A 19,191-nucleotide genomic window follows, 5' to 3' on the forward strand; every position below is an offset into this window, starting at 1 on the left:
ATAAAAGTCATATTTAAGAATTTTTTCAATAGCTTACTTAAAAGCAATCATGAGTACCTGGGAATCTTCACGAGAGAAAAGACCTCTTTTCCCAAAAGGCAAATCAGCTGTCTCTCCCAGTGAGGGAGGAACAGAAAGATCAGGGAACCCAAGGCTCTGGTTTTCCCCCACGTGAGCCTCCTCGAGGCACAAGGACGGAGTGGAGGGAGGAGAATGAGAGCAGCCTTGACCTTTCTTCTCAACTCAGGGCAACGCCTCCGGTGCGTGGCTTATCAGAAGCACCCTGCCGCGCAGGCTCCTGGCTACCAGGCGACAGGACAGGCATCCCATCAGTTAAAAGCCCTCGTTTTCCTTCCTGTCACACACTCTTGAGAGTTCGGTCAACAGTGGGAGCAAACAGATGAGCTACTGTTCTGAGTTGTGTAACTCCATTCAAAGTTTAATCCCGCGCTCCTAGAGAAGCCAGGCGGGCCAGCTCGGCCAGAGCCCAGCTCCCAACCCGCAAACCCTTCGTCTCTTGAATTATCTGTGGCCCCTGGTGTTCAATAGGCTGTAGCGGGAGGAAGTAAACCGCCGGTTATTTTTTAGTGACAAGCAAGATAAATGAAACAAGGTCATTATCCCGGATGCCCCAAGCTGTGAGAAACCACCTAGAAAAACGCCAGTTACCAATGAGCCAAACAACATGACTGGGAAAAAGAAGATACGTTGGGAAGATACGCCCCAGACGTGGAAGCAAAACCACAAGGGCCCAATTTACCATAACAATTTGTCAAGATATCCTCCCAAGTAAAAACCCCGGGAACCCTCAAGGATTTCAAACAAGCCGCAGAACAGCTGTATAAGAAACATCCATGTCCTAGTTGAACTTAGACACAAGACACTCAAGGAAGCAAAATATCCAATAAAATGAAGCAAACACGAGTGTTTCACACTCAGCACATGTCAGCAGCCCACAGCGGGTGCCCAGCCGGCCCACGGGCCCCAGGCACAGAGCCAGCGGACTCCTGGGCCCAATCAAGAGTTTCTAGCACACCCGTCGTTAATCAGATATCAAAATAATCCTTTCAGTTTCTCTGGATATCCAGAGAAAACCATGCAATACAGAGCAAAGAACCACCCCGAAGCCTAGGGCTAACGGGTTTCTACGCGGAAGAAAGTAGTTTTAGTGCAAACAAAGCCACGTGGCAGCGCCCGGGAGCACTGTGCTGCTTTCATCATATTCGCCATATTCGTGTTCATATTCACCACAAGCAGGAAAGAGCTCAGCTGACCCGGGCGTGCTTTTAAGGACTCAGCTAAGTTTCCGCAGTTTTACTGGAGCAACTAACGTAGGCTGTTTGTAACGTGTAGTAAATTATTTGCCTTTCAGATTTTAGAATTCATGTCCCAAAAAATCATGTTAATATGGATCTTAAAGATCCCAAAATAAAAAATATAACAAGTTACCCAAATTCTATCGTTTGAACATAATCACTTTTGAACATTCTGGGTGGTTTGTTTTTTTTGTTTTTTTTTTTAAGTAGGCTCCACACCCAAGGTGGGGCTTGAACTCATGGCCCTGAGATCAAGCGGACTTTCTGGGTTTTTTTAGTTGTCATTTTTCTAAGCTCCTCTTTTCCTACTTCTTTCTTGTTACTAAAATTGGGATCATACTGAATGTATTACTCCATAACGTTCCTCTTGCATTTATATTACACAAGCATTTTCCATCAATTCAGCATTAAAAACACAATTTTTAATCACGCACACAATTTCCTCTTGAAGACTAAGCATGGTTTAGCCAATGGCCCACTGCTGGAGATAGTGGGCCTTTCCATAACTTTTTACTTCTATCCATAACTCTACGGTATGGACACCTGTACATCAACCTTTATGCACAATCTGATGAGACCCTTTAGTCACAGTTGGTTTTTCTGGGTCAAAGAGCACTAACATTTTTAAATTTTTGCTACCCATTGCTGAAGTGTCCTACAAACAAGCCACACCACTCACTCCTTGCCTGTCAGCACATCAGAACTCCCCTCTCATGATCTTATATTTAAGATTTATATATTAGAGAGAGTGAGAGAATGCAGGTGGTGGGGGCAGAGGAAGAGGGAATCTCAAGCAGACTCCCCACCAATGGAGGAGCCCGACATGGGGCTTGATATCACAACCCTGAGATCATGACCCGAGCTAAAACCAAGAGTCAGACATTTAACCGACTGAGCCATCCAGGCACCCCCATCTCATATTCTTGACTGACTCTTTTAATGAAAACTTGATAGATCAAAATATAATTTTTAAAAACATCAAACTGCAGGGTACAAGGGTGGGTCAGTCCGTTGGGCATCTGACTCTGGGTTTCAGCTTGGGTCGTGGTCTTGGGACGTGGGATGGAGCCCTGCATCAGGCTCCCCGCTCAGCAGGGAGTCTGCTTTCCCCTCCCCGCCTCGTGCACACACATTCTCTCTCTAAAATGAATAAATAAATCTTTAAAAATTAATAAATAAAACATCAAATTGCTAGTGAAGATAACTAAAATTTTTTAAGTCTATGACAAACACGAAGTTATTAACAAAGGCCATGAAATATTTTCAGTTAGAAAATTGTTGCATTGGAAATATTGATAGGTACATCAATACAGAAAAAATACATTTATTAAAATAAATTACAAAACACGCTGAGAGTTAGCTTTATTTAAATGACTTCTTGTGGGCGGCACCTTAGGTGGCTCAGTCAGTGAAGTGTCTGCCTTCAGCTCAGGTCATGATCCCAGGGTCCTGGGATTAAGCCCCACATCAGGCTCCCTGCTCGGCAGGGAGTCTGCTTCTCCCTCTGCCTCTCCCCCTGCTCGCACACATGTGCTCGCTCTCTCTCTCTCAAATGAATAAAATCTTTAAAAAAAAAATTACTTCTTGGTGACATGCATCAGTGACTCCATGCAGGGTAACTTCGAAACTGATAAATGTCAATCCATCACCCTCCTCATAAAGCCATATAATTAACTGCACTAACCACTGAGAAGATCAAATTGGAAAATGTAAAATAGCAGATAATCTAAAATTTTAGTTGACCCAGAAATGGGTCAAAGATACTGTGTCACAGTAGGCAACATATCGACTGATCAACATTATTAAAAAGAACCTTGGGAAATTCCATAAAATCATTTCAAAACAAAAACCACTCCATGTAACACTAAGATCTGGTATTTGACGCTACTTCCTCTTTAAAGTTCCTTATGGCAAGACGTATGGATCATGCCTTCTTACCGGGCAGGGCCTTCCTCAAACAGAAGCCTAACTGACAACAGGTCCCATATGGTCGAATATGAACCACCATGTTCCAAAACATACAGGATTATTAATTCTCTTATATGTCAACTATTCTATTACAAGTACACCTATCATAAAAAAGACTCTAATGCTTCAGCACTTAAACCAAATACACAGATCATAAAAGATTTCAAGATCAGAATCTTATTTCAGAATGACACAAACAGAATTTTAATACCAATTCAGAACGCTGATTATCTCTGGGGAAAGGAAGGGAACCTGAGGCCAATTTAGCAGAATGTGCCAACTGATAAAGCTATTTTACATTTTTTACTCTTTCCTACTTTATATATGTAATTAAAAAAAATTTAGAGACACTTGGGTGGCTCAGTTGGTTAAGCATCTGCCTTTGTCTCAGGTCATGATCCAAGGGTCCTGGGATCAAGTCCCATGTCAGGCTCTCTGCTCAGTGGGAGCCCGCTTCTCCCTTTCCCTTTGCCCCTCCCCCCTGCTCATGCTGTCACTCTCACTCTGCACTCTCTCTCTCTAATAAATAAAAGATTTTATATATTTGAGAGAGAGAGACAGAATGCATACTCTCATGTGCTCATGGGGGGTGTAGGGGCAGAGAGAGAGGGAGAGAGAGAATCCCAAGCAGACTCCCAGCCAAGTGGCTCAATCTCATGACCCATGAGATCACAACCTGAGCTGAAATCATAAGTCGGACACTCAACCGACTGAGCCACCCAGGCACCCCTAAATGTTTGTAATTTTTAATAAAGAGCTTATTTCACGTAAAACTTTACGGCATCTAATACACAATCAACAGCATACACGATAACGAACCCTTCTCAAAAAATCAGTTGGCAAGGGGCGCCTGGGTGGCTCAGTCAGTTGAGCAGCTGACTCTGGGTTTCAGCTTCAGGTCATGATCTCAGGGTCCTGGGATCAAGGCCCACGTAGGGCTCCATGCTCAGCAGGGAGTCTGCTTGAGGATTCTCTCTTCCTCTCCCTCTGCTTCTGCCCCTCCCCCCACTCACATGCTCTCACTCTCTCTTCCTCTAAAATAAATAAATAAATCTTTAAGAAAAATATCAGCTGGCAATGTAGGGTCTGTATAAAACCAAGATCACTGGCAGCAAGGAAAACATGGTGCTGATAAAGATCGCAGTGGGTCAAAGCAATGACAGCCTTGTCCAGTATCTTCTCAGTCACAATGGGGAATACTTGCTGGGGTCCACGGAGATTCTCTTTGACAGAGGCTTCAAAAGATTACTGACATCTTCAAAAGGTTAAACATCAAGTTACCACAAGACCCAGCAGTTCCACTCCTAGACATACACCCAAGAGAACTGAAGACATGTCCTCACAAAAAACCGTACACAAATGTCCATAATAGCCAAATAATGGAAAAGCTCAAATGTCCATCACCTGACGAACAAATTGTGGTATATCATGCAATGGAATATTATTCAACCATAAAAAGGAACAAAGTACCATATGTGCTATGACATGAATAAACCTTGAAAACATACTAAGTGAAAGAAAATGGTCATAAAAATCCACACATATTGGGTGATTCTTCCTACATGAAATGTCCAGAAGATATCAGGTGAATTTGTGATTGTCAGGAGCTAAGGAGGGAAGCGTGGGGAGAGACTGCTAATGGTAAAGGATTGATTTCTTCGGTGATGAAAATGTTCTGAAAAGATAGCAGTGATTACTGTAGAACCCTATAAAAATACTAAAAATCACTGAACTGAATTTAAAAGGGTGAACTTTACGGTATCTCAATAAAGCTGTTATTTTTCTTTTTGAACCAGCGATAACCACTTTGCCTTAGTTAACTACAGATTGAACATTTCATTGGATTTATCTAAACCACCCTCTTAATATTAAACCTGTGTCTTGTCCACGGCGATCATCATTTGACTAAAATCTGCTCCCAACCATGGAACACTTCCAAGGGAACTGCTAGCTCCTAAGAGCAATCAAGCCCACAAAAAAAGACTCCTCTGATTTTTGGATCTGGAAAAAGAAACATTACTAAGAGCTTTGGAATGAGAAAAGTTACCCAGTTTCAGGAAACCTCTCCACGGCTGCACTAGGAGTTCCCAGCTTCGCACACCCTTCCTTATTCCATTCAGACCCTGCGCTTCCCCCCCCCCCCCCCCCACTGCTACCAGGGGTCCTTTCCTCTGTTCCTGACCAGGCACTTCTTTACTTCCCTTCCCACATCTCTTTTTGCCACTTTTCCTTCCATCCCTTCAAGTTTGAGGCCAGTAAGAGAAGGCTCTCCCACACAAAACCCACCACCTTCTCTTCTCCTCCCACCCGTCTCACTGCCTGGGTTCCACAGTCCTGGCACCCAAAGCATTGTAAAAACCGTCAAGAGAAACATTCTAGAATAAAGTCCAGAGAGGGGAGGTTTGCTAACACGTGTCTCTCTTGCCCTCTGCCCTCCTCCTATAGACTCATTTCCATGCTGTTCATACTCTCTTGGCTTTTCAAAGTCTTTAACTTAAGCTTTAGTGGTTGTGGCCATCTCTGCACGGAGGGGCTTTCACATGCTTTTTTTTCCTTAAGATTTTATTTATTTATTTGAGAGAGAACGAGCAAGAGAGAGAGCATTAACAGGGGCAGAGGGAGAGGGAGAAGCAGACTCCCCGCTGAGCAGGGAGCCCGACATAGGGCTCGATCCTGGGACCCTGGGACCATGACCTGAGCCGAAGGCAAATGTTTAATTGACTGAGCCACCCAGGTGCCCCTGCACAGTGCTCTTTAATGCAGCACCCTAAATTCCACCACTGAGCCAACAGGCCAAACGCAAAGGCAGGAAAATTAAGAGAATCAGACAGGAAAACTCAGAAGAGTTGGCATTTGGGTAGGAGAGATGTAGTCAGAGTACGGCCATAACTTCAGGCACGAATTGCCTGCCCACTGATAATACACACACCTTACCGAATCCTCAGCTTCTTTATTCACAATCCACAATGGACAAAGGGCAACTCATACAGCAGATCTGTTTGCAGTTCTCATTAGTCACACGGGGTCCCTGAAAAGGTCAGAGACACCTGGAGGATTCTCAGCCCCCTCCATGTGACCCTGCCCTCGACGCACACGAATGTCACCGGGCCCTGGACGATGACAGGATGTATGTCTGCTTAGGTTTGTTGGCTTCTTTCTTTCTTTCTTCCTTTTTAAAGATTTATTTTGGAGAGAGAGAAAGAGAGAGGACAAGTGGGAAGGGCAGAGGGAGAGGGAGAATCTCAAGCCGACCACGCTGAGCGCGGAGCCTGGCGCAGGGCTCAATCTCACGACCCTGAGATCATGACCCGTGCCAAGACCAAGAGTCAGACACTCAACCGACTGAGGCAGGCAGGTGCCCCTCAAAAAAATTTTAAACAAAATGAACAAAAATAACCTTTGTTTTTTCCAACCGTCTTCTGTAATCACCTCACAAATAACAGGAACGCTCAGGGAGGGAGTTAGCCCACTTGATTCAATTTCCTGGGTAATCATCCAGCAGCTATGAAGCATCAGCTTAACTAACTACAAGAAAATTAGAGATTAACAAATAAAATATTCGTGTCGAAAATCTAAACTCAAAATTTCATATATCTATCCAGGCAGTGTTTTCTCTTCTCCATAATATACCAGTTTTCTGTTTTAATAAACACAACTGGTAAATACAAACTACTCTCTGAACCCGTCAATACAATTAGCTTTCCGGGCAGATTTATAAGATTGCACTGTGGCTTCAGTATGGGTGTTCTAGTTTGATAAGCACAAATCTAACCCTTTACTTGATTTTATGGACGAGGCAGTGGTTTAAAAAAAAAAAAAAAAGAATAAGGAAAATTTTCAGTAAGTTGGGCCCCAACTGATTGAGCCTTTACTGCAAATTTCCTGCCTCAAGTCACATAACAGATAATATTCTGGATACTTTAAAGGACTGTTATGCCCAGACCTCCTTTTCAGCCTTGCATTTCCTAATCTAGCCTTTAAAACAGCCAAAATGTTTCTTATCCATTGTCAATCTAAAATAATAAGGGCTAACTTGCTTCTTGGTGAATTTTCCAACCAAACTTCTACTTCAGAGAAAGTGCCAGATTTTCTTCTCTCCCAACTTGCCCTTCTCTACATCAGCTCCATTGTCACAGAGCCTGCAGCACCACCCCTTCCCACAGAAGTCTATTGGTTGAGGCAGCAAAGCAGCTCAGGGAAATTTATGTGTTACCAACACCCCGGGTAAATCCACAAAAATCCCCAAACCTGCAAAGTGCAAAGTTCCTCTCCGTTTGCGACTAGGTCATCACCATTTGAACAGGTGACTCTGACATGCAGCCATTAAGTACAATTAGTTTCCAGACTTCACAGCAATGTGGAGATTTTCAAGGAAGGAGAAGGACAAAGGGCATTTCCCCACTACGAGCCAAATGAGACAATGCCACTGACTTCAGAGGCAGGTCAGTCACCGTTTAGGGCACAGCTGTACTTTGCCTGGAAGGCCAGAGGTTCATTGAAATACCAAAAACAAGTCATTTGAAGTGACCCGACCAGAAAGAGAGGAAGCGAAGCTGGAAAAGCCTCGGCTTCCTACCATCCAGCCTGTCAGGTGGGAGCGGACAGCGCTGCCCGTATACTCCGCACCCCTTCTCCAGCCGTCAAGCCGCAGGAGCAAGCTGTCCTCTTGCTTCCATAGCACATACAGAGGAAACAAGGGCCCCTTCACAAGCCCTTCCAGACTTTCCACCCACCTTACCAAAAACACTGAACACAACAGCTGATGAGCTGTTGGCCATGAAAACTGTCATTCAATTCTGGTTGCTCCGAAAAGTTCACATAGCTTGTAAATACCCTCCATGTGTAAAAGGAAGCCAAATCGGAGCTGATGAGGTCATCAAAACCTTCTCAGTCCCAGGAAGAAAGCTGAATAGTCCAGTAGATGTGACCCGCCTGAAGACACCGGCATCAGGAAGCTGGCATACACAGCAGAGACCTGGGGCACTCGTGAATGTCACATCCTGACATTCACGTACTTGGTTCACGGTTCAGAAGTTGGTGATTTGGCTGAAGAACAAGGTTTTTTTTTTGTGTTTTTTTTTTGTAAGATTTATTTATTTATTTATTTGACAGAGAGAGAGAGAGAGAGAGAGAGAGAGACAGCCAGCGAGAGAGGGAACACAAGCAGGGGGAGTGGGAGAGGAAGAAGCAGGCTCCTAGCAGAGGAGCCTGATGTGGGGCTCGATCCCAGAACACCGGGATCACGCCCTGAGCCGAAGGCAGACGCTTAACGACTGAGCCACCCAGACGCCCCATGAAGAACAAGTTTTAACTACAAGTTATAAAGCAAACATACAGGAGAGAGCTTCTGAGCTAGTCTCTGCATCTGCATCCAGGAGTGGCTTCAATGTTTTCAAGTCTTTATCCTACAGAAAATAGATTTTTTTAAAAGTTTTGGAGTACCATCACTTTGCTAGACAGGGTTTACTGTATAATAATAGCTTTTATTTTTGTAACACATTTTTGAATTGCTTTTAAAATGGCTTGCATCCTTTTTTTGTAGACTTAGCAGGTCTCAAAGAGATTACTTAATTTCTATTTTATTCCACAGCATTCTAAGCAGGAAAAATCCATGCTATAGTGATACAATTTAGTGGAATGCCCAGTCTTGAAATAGGACCTTCCTAACGTCAAACATCTACGTATATATTTTTTTCCAGTTTTTCAAAAGCTTTTTTTTTTAGTTTTTTGTTTGTTTGTTTGTTTTCAGTAATCTCTACACCCAATGTGGGGCTCAAACTCAGGACCTCAAGACCAAGTGTCTCATATTCCACAGACTGAGCCAGCCAGGCGTCCCTGTTTCTAGTTTTTAAATTGTGGTGAAATACATATAACATACAATTTACCATCTTAACCTTTTTTTTTTTTTTAAGATTTTTATCTATTTATTTGACACAAAGAGGTGAGAGAGCACAAGCAGGTGGAGCGGCAGGCAGAGGGAGAGGGAGAAGCAGACTGCCGTCTGAGCAGGGAGCCTAATGCGGGGCTTGATCCCAGGACCCTGGGATCATGACTTGAGCCAAAGGCAGACACGCCACGCACTGAGCCACCCAGGCGCCCTGCCATCTCAGCCATGTTTAAGAGTACAATTCAGTGCCATTAAGTACATTCACACTGTTTTGCAACCATCACCACCATCCATCTCCAGAAGCCTTTTTATCTTGTGAAACTGAAACTGTGCCCACTAAGCACGAACTCTCCACTCTCCCCCCAGCCCCTGGCCACCCCCAGTCTACTTTGTCTCTATGAATCTGACTGCACTAGAGATCTCACAGCAGTCAAATCAGACAGTGTACATCTTTTTGTGACTTGCAACTATTTCACTTAGCATTAGTCCTCAAGGTTCATCCATGCTGCAGCAGGTGTCAGAACCTCCTTTTTTAAGGTTAAATAATAGTCCATGTAAAATTTTGCTTATCCATTCATCCAATAAAACATCTACATATTTTTAATCATTTGGAGAAGGATCCACGTCTAGATGCATCAGCTCCATGCTCAGAGAATGATAAACCCGAGAACTTGCCTGCGCCAGAGAAAACTTTAACAAAAATCCTCATCTGCTAAATTAAGATGGGAGGTTATCTGGTCCGCGCCTAGCCAGCTGTATTTTGCTGAAAAGCAAAGAAGCCACTGACACCTCTGCAAACTGTCCACAAGTTACACGGCATCAAATCCAGCACGTGCGGGACTCAGTCTCCCTGAGGCTTACAGCCTGGCCCCCCCAAAATTTCACTTTTTCTAAAAGTCAAATGACTAGGGCGAAAAAAAATTCAAACATAACCAGTACCTCGGCAGGAAAACGATCCACAAGTCCAAGGACTGGATACATGGAAAACGGAACAGTGAACATAGCAAAACAGCCAATGAATTTGGAGCACAAATGAAATAAGGGGGAAAAAAACCCAGATTTTTGCAAAACTTCTTTTCACCATCTAAAACAATTTGAAACAACCATGGCTCGGGTGGGAAAAAACAAACGACTTCAGTGAAATGACAGCATCAGTGTGCGGTAACAGGGCTTAACCCCAAGCCTGGAGGCAGGGTTAAGGGAACAGCTTTTGACCTGGTGAACTGTGGCTCCCACAGACAGTTGTGTGGCCTGGGGCAAGTTACTCGATGCCTTTTAAGCCTGTCTTCTCACCATAAATAAAGTAGCAGCATCTAACCGGGGATTCTGTGATGATCATTTAAGGTCACGTCAGCCGCTCCTCGGCAGCAACGGTAAAGCAGCTCGGCTGTCCGAGTCCGCCAGACGGACGGAAGAGGGACGCTGGTCTTCGGTCCTCTATTCCAAGGGCTGCTCCAGCTCGGCACTGCCGACACGTGGGGCCCGAGAATTTTGTTGGAGGAAGAGGAGGGGCTGTCCTTTGTACCGCGGGACGGATAGCAGTATCCCTTCCCTCCACCCACTAGATGCCAGCAGTGCCGCCACCGCCGCCACCACCCAATCGTGACAATCCAAACTACGTCCGGGCATTTCCAAGTGTCCCTCAGAAAGGGTTCCTAAAATCCCGATCTCAAGTCACTCTTCTTAGCATCCTGGGAAGGCAGCAGGCCTCTGCCTGCTCTCTCGCCCGAGAGGTTCTTCCGTCTTTCAAAGTTCAGGGCTGCTGCCACTTTCTCCACAAAGTGCTCCACACGCCCCTAGCTCACACGGACCTCCCAGGCCTTACTTTTTTTTAGTGGTTCATCATAAGTCCCTGGGCTGCTGGGACACTCAGCAGAAAACAGTACTGGCCACAGTGAGATGTATAAATATGGAATGAAAGACATGGAGGGGCACCTGGCAGGCTCACCTGGTAGAGAATGCAACTCTTTTTTTTTAAGATTTTATTTATTTATTTTACTTTAAAGAGAGAGTGCACGTGCACAAGGGGAGGGCCAGAGGGAGAGAATCCCAAGCAGACCCTGCACTGAGCACAGAGCCCAATGCGGGGCTTGATCCCATGACCCCAAGATCATGACCTGAGCCAAAACCAAGAGTTGGACACTTAACGAACTGAGCCACCCAGGTGCCCCGAGCATGCAACTCTTGATCTCAGGGTTGTGAGTTCAAGCCCCACATTGGGTGTAGAGCTTGACTACATACATAATATGAAAGACATGGAGTACGATCTCATTGTAGATGCAAAACAGACTCATGAAAAGCTAAAGACAAGGGCTGTGCAAGGGCAGGACAAGATTCTCTGCCAGCTGACAGAGGATGGTAAGACTGGGGGGGGGGGGGGTCTGCAGCAGGGAAAAACCCAGAAGGAGAACATGGGCATCAGTAGCTGGACAAGCCAGGACACTAGACTGAAAATAAAATCCTGGAACTAGTAAGAATTATAGCAAGGTTACAGGATACAAAAGTCATATAAAAAAGTTAACATATAAAGTCAATCACTGGGGCACTTGGGTGGCTCAGTCAGTTAAGAGTCTGACTCTTGATTTTGGCTCAGGTCATGATATCTGGGTTGTGAGATTAAGTCCTACGTAGGGCTCCACACTGGGCATGGAGTCTGCTTAAGATTTCTCTCTCCCTCTTCCTCTGCCACTCCCCACTCTCTCTTAAAAAAAAAAAAACAACAAACAAAAAAAGTCAATCACTTTCATGTTCCCATATACCAGCAATGAACAAGTAGAAAATAAAATTAAAAACACATTACCATGTACATCAGCAACCAAAAAAATGAAACATTTAGCTATAAATAACAAAATATGTACAAGATCTATAGAAGGAAAAAGACAAAATTCTTATGAAAGACATCAAACAATAACTAAATAAAATGGAGAGATATTCCATGTCCATGGATAGGAAGACTCGGTATATTGCCAAGATGCTAGTTCTTCCCTACTTGATGTATAGATCCAACACAATCCCAACCAAAATCCCAGCAAGTTGTTTTATCAATATTGACAAACTGACTCTCGAGTTTATACAGAGAAGCAAAACACCCAGAACAGCCAACTCAGTATTTAAGGAGAAGAACAAAGTCAGAGGACTGACACTACAGGACTTCAAGACTTACTATAAAGCTACAGTAATCAGGACAGTGTGGCGTTGGCCAAAAGAATGGAAAACAGGGGGTGCCTGGGTGGTTCAGTTGGTTAAGCAACTGCCTTCAGCTCAGATCATGATGCCGGGGTCCTAGGATCAAGCCCCACGTGGGGCCCCCCCTGCTCTATGGGGAGCCTAATTCTCCCTCTCCACTGCCTGCCACACTCCCTGCTGGTGTGAGCGCACACTCTCTGTCAAATAAATAAATGAAACCTTTAAAGGAAGAAAAAAAAAAAGAATGGGCAAACAGATCGATGGAACAGAGTGCAGAGCCCAGAAATAGATCCACATAAATTCAGTCCACTGATCCTGACAAAGAGCAAAGGCAGTTCAATAGAGAAAGGACAGTCTTAACAAATGGTGCTGGAACAACTAGACATTCACAGTTAAAGAATGAGCTCTAGGGGCATCTGGGTGGCTCAGTCAGTTAAGCATCTGACTTTGGATTGAAGCTCAGGTCTTGACCTCAGGGTTGTCAGTTCAAGCCCTGTACTGGGCTTCACACGGCATGGAGCCTACTTTTAAAAAAGGAAGAAAGAAATCTAGACGCAGACCTTATATCCTTCGCAAAAGTTAACACAAAATGGATTCTAGACCCAAGTGTAAAACACAAAACTACAAACCAGACTATAACAGGAAATCATCTAAACAACCTTGCTTATGGCCACTACATTTTAGATACAACACCTAAGGCACAGTTTATGAAAGAAATGACTGAGAAGCTAGAATTCATTAAAATTTAAAACTTCTCCGCAAAGACACTATTCAAGAAAATAAGGCGACAATCATAAACTGGAAGAAAATATCTGCAAAAGACACACTGGGTAAAGGACTATTAGCCAAAAGATACAAATAACTCTTACACAAAAAACTCTTAAAACTCAACATTAAGTAAACAGACAACTTGATTTTAAAAATGGGCAAAAGACCTAAACACACACCTCACCAAAGAAGATATACAGAAGGCATGTAAGCATGTAAAACGATTCTCCACATCACATGTCGTTAGGGAATTGCAAATTAAAACGAGATACCAGCGCACACCTATCAGAGCGGCGACGTCTAGAATGCTGACGCCAAACGCTGGCGAGGATGCGGAGCACCGCGAACTCTTGCTCACTGCTGGCAGGAATGCAAGATGGCGCCACCACTCTGGAAGACAGACTGGCCGTTTCTTACAGAACAGAACAGGCTCTTATCATATAATCCAGCAACTGCACGCTTTCATATTTACTCAAAGAGTTGAAAACTTACATCCACACAAAAAGCTGCGCGTGGATATTTACGGCAGCTTTATTCATAATGGCCTGGAAGTGACCAAGATGTCCTTCAGTGGGTAAGTGGAAAAACCGTGGTCCACCTGAACGATGAAATATTATTCAGTACTAAAGTGAAATATACAATCATGACATGGTAAGCCATGAAAAGACACAAAGGGAACTTTTAAATGCTTACTGTTAAGGGAAGAAGCCAATCTGAAAAGACTACATATTTTATGCTTCCAATCATAGGACCTTTGAGAAAAGGGGTTGCGAGGAGAGAGGGACAGACAGAGGACCTTTAGGGCCGTGAAGCTACTCTGCAGGATGCTACAACAGTGGGTACATGACATACATTTGTCCAATCCCACTGAATGTACAACACTGAGAGTGAGCCTCAGTGTAAATTAGGGACTGTGAGTGATAACGATGTTAGTGTAGTTCATGAACTGTAACCAATGTACCACTCTGGTGTGCGTGTTGGGCGTAGGATGGGGTATATGGGAACTCTCTGTACTTTCTGCTTCGCTTGGCTGTGAACCTAAAACTGCTCTAAAAAAATTAAGTTTATTAATTTTTTCTAAGTAAGCTCTATGACTAACGTGGAGCTGGAACTCACCACCCTGAAATCAAGAGTCACATGCTCCGTCAACTGAGCCAGCAAGGCGCCCCAAGTTTATTAATTTTTTTTTAAAGTGAGATCACTTGGGGCGCCTGGGTGGCTCAGTCAGTTAAGCATCTGCCTAGGACTCAGGTCATGATCCCAGGGGTCCTGGGATTGAGCCCTGTGTTCACTGGGCTCCCTGCTCAGCAGGGAGTCTGCTTCTCCCTTTCCCTCTGCCCCTCCTGTTAGTGCTCTCACTCCCTCTCTCAAATAAATAAATAAATAAATAAATAAATAAATAAATAAAATCTTTTAAAAAAATAAAAATAATAAAAAGGAAAAACTTTTTTAAAAGATTTGTTTATTTGACAGAGAGAGAGAGACAGCAAGAGAGGGAACACAAGCAGGGGGAGTGGGAGAGGAAGAAGCAGGCTGCCAACAGAGGAGCCTGATGTGGGGCTCGATCCCAGAACGCCGGGATCACGCCCTGAGCTGAAGGCAGACACTTAACGACTGAACCACCCAGACGCCCCAATAAAAAGGAAATTAAGCAGGGAATTTTGGCATAATTTTATCAAAAAACTTAATGATGATACCATAAACCACAACTCACTCCCTATTTGACTTTTACTGCATCATTGTGCAAATATATCTAAGGACTTGGCCAGTCTTTTCAACGACTTCTCTTGTTTTTTTGATATCTAAATGATTCTACTTGGGAAAGTTCAGGGTATCACCTTCCCCAACAATTTTCAACTGCTGGTGGTCTGTGGGACGTAATGTGTCAACAGATACGCGTGGAACTTTAACAGCTCTCAAACATCTCTTCCGTCAAACTTCATGAAATCTTGCAAAGATGTGCAATTTCATTTCACAACTGATTGTGACTTTTACCAATCAGCAACGAGTGATAATAACAAACCCTTGATTTGACAGGCCTGGACAGAAGCTAGTGATCGGCTGTGATGGCTAGGCATGGACAGTAATTTTTTTGTTTGAGAGAGAGACAGTGAGTGTGGCGGGGGTGGGGCCAGGGGGGGGGATGGTGGGGAAACTTAAGCAGAGTCCACGCCCAGCTTAGAGCCCCATGAGGGGCTCTATCTCACGACCCTGAGGTCATGACCTGAGCCAAAATCAAGAGCTGGGCACTTCACTGAGGAGCCACCCAGGCGCCCCAATGTTACAAAAATTCTTATCTTTCCCTACACCACTCCTAGCCAGAGGGTCAGGCAAACAACAGTCCGATTAGAGAGACCCCTGTCATCACAGTAAGAGGAGAGTGAAGAGGTCAATTTAAGCTAAAATCCAGTGCCTACCACAAGTCGGGCACCATTCCATTGCTGGAGATACAAGATGAACAAGAAACGCCCTCTAGGAATTCAATCTAACAAGAGGCAAAGAATAAACACACAAATGTGGTAGGTGCTGTTGCTCTGAAGGTGTGCGTGTATATGAAGTGCTATGGAAAAGACACACATAAAGAAGAATTTAATTCTGTTTCTCTCTAAGCTAGGCCTTGAAGAAGGAAGTTTAAAAGCAGACACCAGGCTGCCAAGCAGAGTGTAAGAGCAAAGAAAGGCCTAGAGATTGAAAGCACAAAGCTCATTCAGGAAATACAGGGTCCAGTGTAAGGAGCTCGCTGCTCCTCACTGCTGGTAAGAGGAGAGGAGCGATTTTTAAACAATAGCAACAAAAAGGAACCACTCTAGAAAGGGAGGCTGGGGCCCACGTTTAAAGCAGGCAAATAAGTCTGGATTTTATTCTCCAGCTACAGGAAGCCACGTAAACTTTAAAACAAAGAGCAACAATATTTGAGAATACCTGGCAACAGGACAAAGAACGATTCAGAGGAGGGAACCCAAAGCGCAAGGACATCCATGGGCGCCTCCTGTTACAGGATCTACGCAAGGACACGGACCTGGACTCCTGGCCTCAGAAACAGCACAGGGAATAGACAGGAGGTGTGGATGCAAAAGCAGCTCACCAGGTCTCAGCTGCCACTGCAGGCCGAGGAAGTGCTTCTGGGGGAGGGCAAAGGTGGCAGTGGTCCTGGGGCTCTGGTCAGCTGCTGTTACCAACTGCAAAAGCATATTCCAGAGTGGGAAGTAGGAAAAGGATGAAATGTGGGACAGTCTAGACGGACTGAGTTGAGGCGGTGAGGTCTGATAAACCACTGGGGATGGACCAGCACTCAGCCAAAAGCTGAAAGATCGTGAACTGTCAGTAACACCTAATAGCCACGCAACTGCCTGTGGAGGTCACTAGATTTCAACCAAGGGGAACCCTTTTTCCCACTCTGAACTGCCTCTTTTGCTTTTTAAAAGCTAGGCATCACCCTAAATCATGTCCTAAATCACCTCTTTTCTCTCTATTCAACGGATTCTATAATCACAAACAGAACTAAGAGGCAATGTATACCATATGTTGTTTTAAAAAGGTCCTCCAAACCAAAAGGAAAGCTTCCAAGACCATTTTTTTTTTAAGATTTGTTTATTTATTTATTTATTTATTTATTTATTTAACAGAGATAGAGACAGCCAGCGAGAGAGGGAACACAAGCAGGGGGAGTGGGAGAGGAAGAAGCAGGCTCATGGTGGAGGAGCCAGATGTGGGGCTCGATCCCATAACGCCGGGATCACGCCCTGAGCCGAAGGCAGACGCCCAACCGCTGTGCCACCCAGGCGCCCCTGTGCCACCCAGGCGCCCCCCAAGACCATTTCTAAGACTACTAATTCTTGGAGAAAAGAAACAAAACACATCCTCAATGCTCTTACAATGAGTTTTGAGCAAAATACAAAGGTTTAACTGACCAGTGACACTCCCCAAAAGGGGCCACAAAAAACGTCTTAAGGTGTCCAAACATCTTCACAGGCAACAGCCAAGAGTAATGGATCAGGAGAGGGGTACCAGAGACCTACTAGTTCAGCAAACAGCCACTGACCTCCAGCCCCTCTAGGTTTTTCATTTTACAAACTGATGACACGGCCTACGATGAGTTCTATCACCCTTTTCACTGAGAATCTTCAGGCCTAACTAAATATGATAGTTTTGGAGAGTTTCATGAAAAAAAAATTCATTAGGCAATTGCGAGATTATCTAAACACCTCTGGTTTTGATTCCTACCTTCTGACTCTCACTGCTCATAAGCAAATCTGTAAGACAGGCCAGAGGCACAACAAGGAAGTGAAGCTCAGTAATTCTGCCGCATTTGCAGCTCTGCTGAAAGACTGGGCACAGAAGAGCAATCAAATGACTACAATTGGATTTGGGGATTATCAGTGGCAGCCAGCCAGTTTCTAGATGTGACACTCAACCTGGTCAACCAGTTAAAAGAAAAGCAGGAGAGAAAGAAACCCTTTTCTAAAGGTCTAAATAGAAGAACACACACTAACTGTTAAATGGTTATCTCGTGGGAGCAAAGAGGCAACAGAAATCAAGGGAGTCTTCTGTTCAGTCGGATACATATATTTTTTGTCATACATGTATATTTTTTGTCATTTACATATATTTTATGTATGTGAATACACATATTTTTGTCATTTAAATCTATGACTACATATTTTTAGCTTTAAAAAAGGGGAAGGAAAAAAGGGGGAAAATCTTTCTCCCTTGCTCGTAATTTTTGAAGCCAAGCCTCCTAAGCTTTGACCACTGATACACCCCTATGACTGAACAGTGTTAGCCAGGATGAGCAAATGTCACCCCTCGGATACTAACAAATGACTCTTTCAGAGCGAGGAGAAAAGCAAACCATGGACTCGAGGAACTAGAAGAAAAGTTATCAGGTGACTTTTTTTTTTTTAAAGCCAATCACGACACCCCTCCGCATTCAAGGCCCTAAAACCGCAGAGGGACGTCCCAGACAAATTTTTAAGCTTCTGGACAAAACGCACTTTGTGACTCAACGGCATTGTTCTGCCTACAGGGGACCTGTTTTCCCATGAAACCGGTATTTTTTTTTTAAAGGCCTGTCTTCTGGAAGGTCCTGGGAGACCGCGGGGCCCGTGCCGCGGAATCCGGCTGGGATTTCACGCGGTTCGGGAGGGGGGTCTCCGGCCACCGCAGTGTCCGCAGGCCCCGCCCCCGCCCGGCCAGCGTCACCTGACCCGGTAGCGGCTCCAGGCGTCTGCCCCGTGCGCCCACCCCGGCGGGGCACCGCCACCGACCTGATGACACTGATGTGGAACTGGTCCTCACGAAGGCCCCGCCAGGCACCGGGCAGGAACTCCTTGCACCATAGATAGGCCCTGCGCCGCGTCCGAGGTTCGGGCTGCTCTTCGGCCGGCGGCGGCGGCGGGGGCAGCGGCAGCGGCGGCGGCGGCGGCAGCGCGAGCGGCGGCTGCGGGCCGCCCAGCTGCTTGGGCTCGCGGTCGCTGGCGGCGTCGCGCTGCTGCCCCACGCTGGGCGCCGGGGCCGCGCTGCCGCCGCCGCAGCTCAGCAGCAGCCCGAGCGGCGAGGGTTCCGCCTCGCCCCCGTTGCAGAACTTGGTCTTCATGCCGGGCAAGCGGCCGAGGAGGCGCGGGCGGCCGCAGCGCGAGAGAGCGAGGCTCAGGGTCCGGCCGGGCGCCCCCCTCACGGAGGCCGGGCGCGGAGGCGGCTCACCGGCTCGCCGACGGGCCGGCCGGGAGCGGGCGCGTCTGTTGGGGGAGCGCCGGGCGGACGCGGGGCGGCGGCGCGGAGGGAGCGGGCGGCGGGCAGCGGCGGCAGCGGCGGCGGCGCTCGGCTGGCCCTGTTCGCCGCGGCGCTCTCTCCTATACCGCCGCCGCACGAGGAGCGCCGCTCGCGTCACAGCCCGCCCTCGAGCTCGCCGCGGATTGGCCGCCGCCCGCCGGCCCGGCGCATCACAACCGCCGCCGCCCTCGCCACGCCACCTCCCTATTGGCTGCGGCGCCGCCCCCCGCCCCGGGCGCTGCCGGCGCGGGGGGCGGGGCCGGCGCAGGGGGCGGGGCGTCGGGCCGGCGCCGG

The 19,191-nt window shown here is 46.0% G+C and overlaps 1 protein-coding gene across 4 annotated transcripts in view; it reads right to left on the reverse strand.

The window, feature by feature from the left end:
- CHKA (choline kinase alpha) overlaps positions 1-18,922 on the reverse strand; it is a 58,717-nt gene extending 39,795 nt beyond the window's left edge. Inside the window, exon 1 of one of the 4 annotated variants that reach the window (XM_026483028.4) lies at positions 18,393-18,911. In XM_026483028.4, coding sequence (XP_026338813.2) covers positions 18,393-18,721 — 329 coding nt within the window. In that variant the 5' untranslated portion in view covers positions 18,722-18,911. Of the gene's footprint in view, positions 1-18,392 lie in introns of all 4 variants that reach the window. The other 3 variants (XM_026483026.4, XM_057317450.1, XM_057317449.1) reach the window with 3 other exon arrangements.
- Positions 18,923-19,191: the final 269 nt, after the last annotated feature.

The sequence above is a fragment of the Ursus arctos genome, unplaced genomic scaffold, assembly GCF_023065955.2.
Source record: "Ursus arctos isolate Adak ecotype North America unplaced genomic scaffold, UrsArc2.0 scaffold_23, whole genome shotgun sequence".
Lineage (NCBI taxonomy): Eukaryota > Metazoa > Chordata > Mammalia > Carnivora > Ursidae > Ursus > Ursus arctos.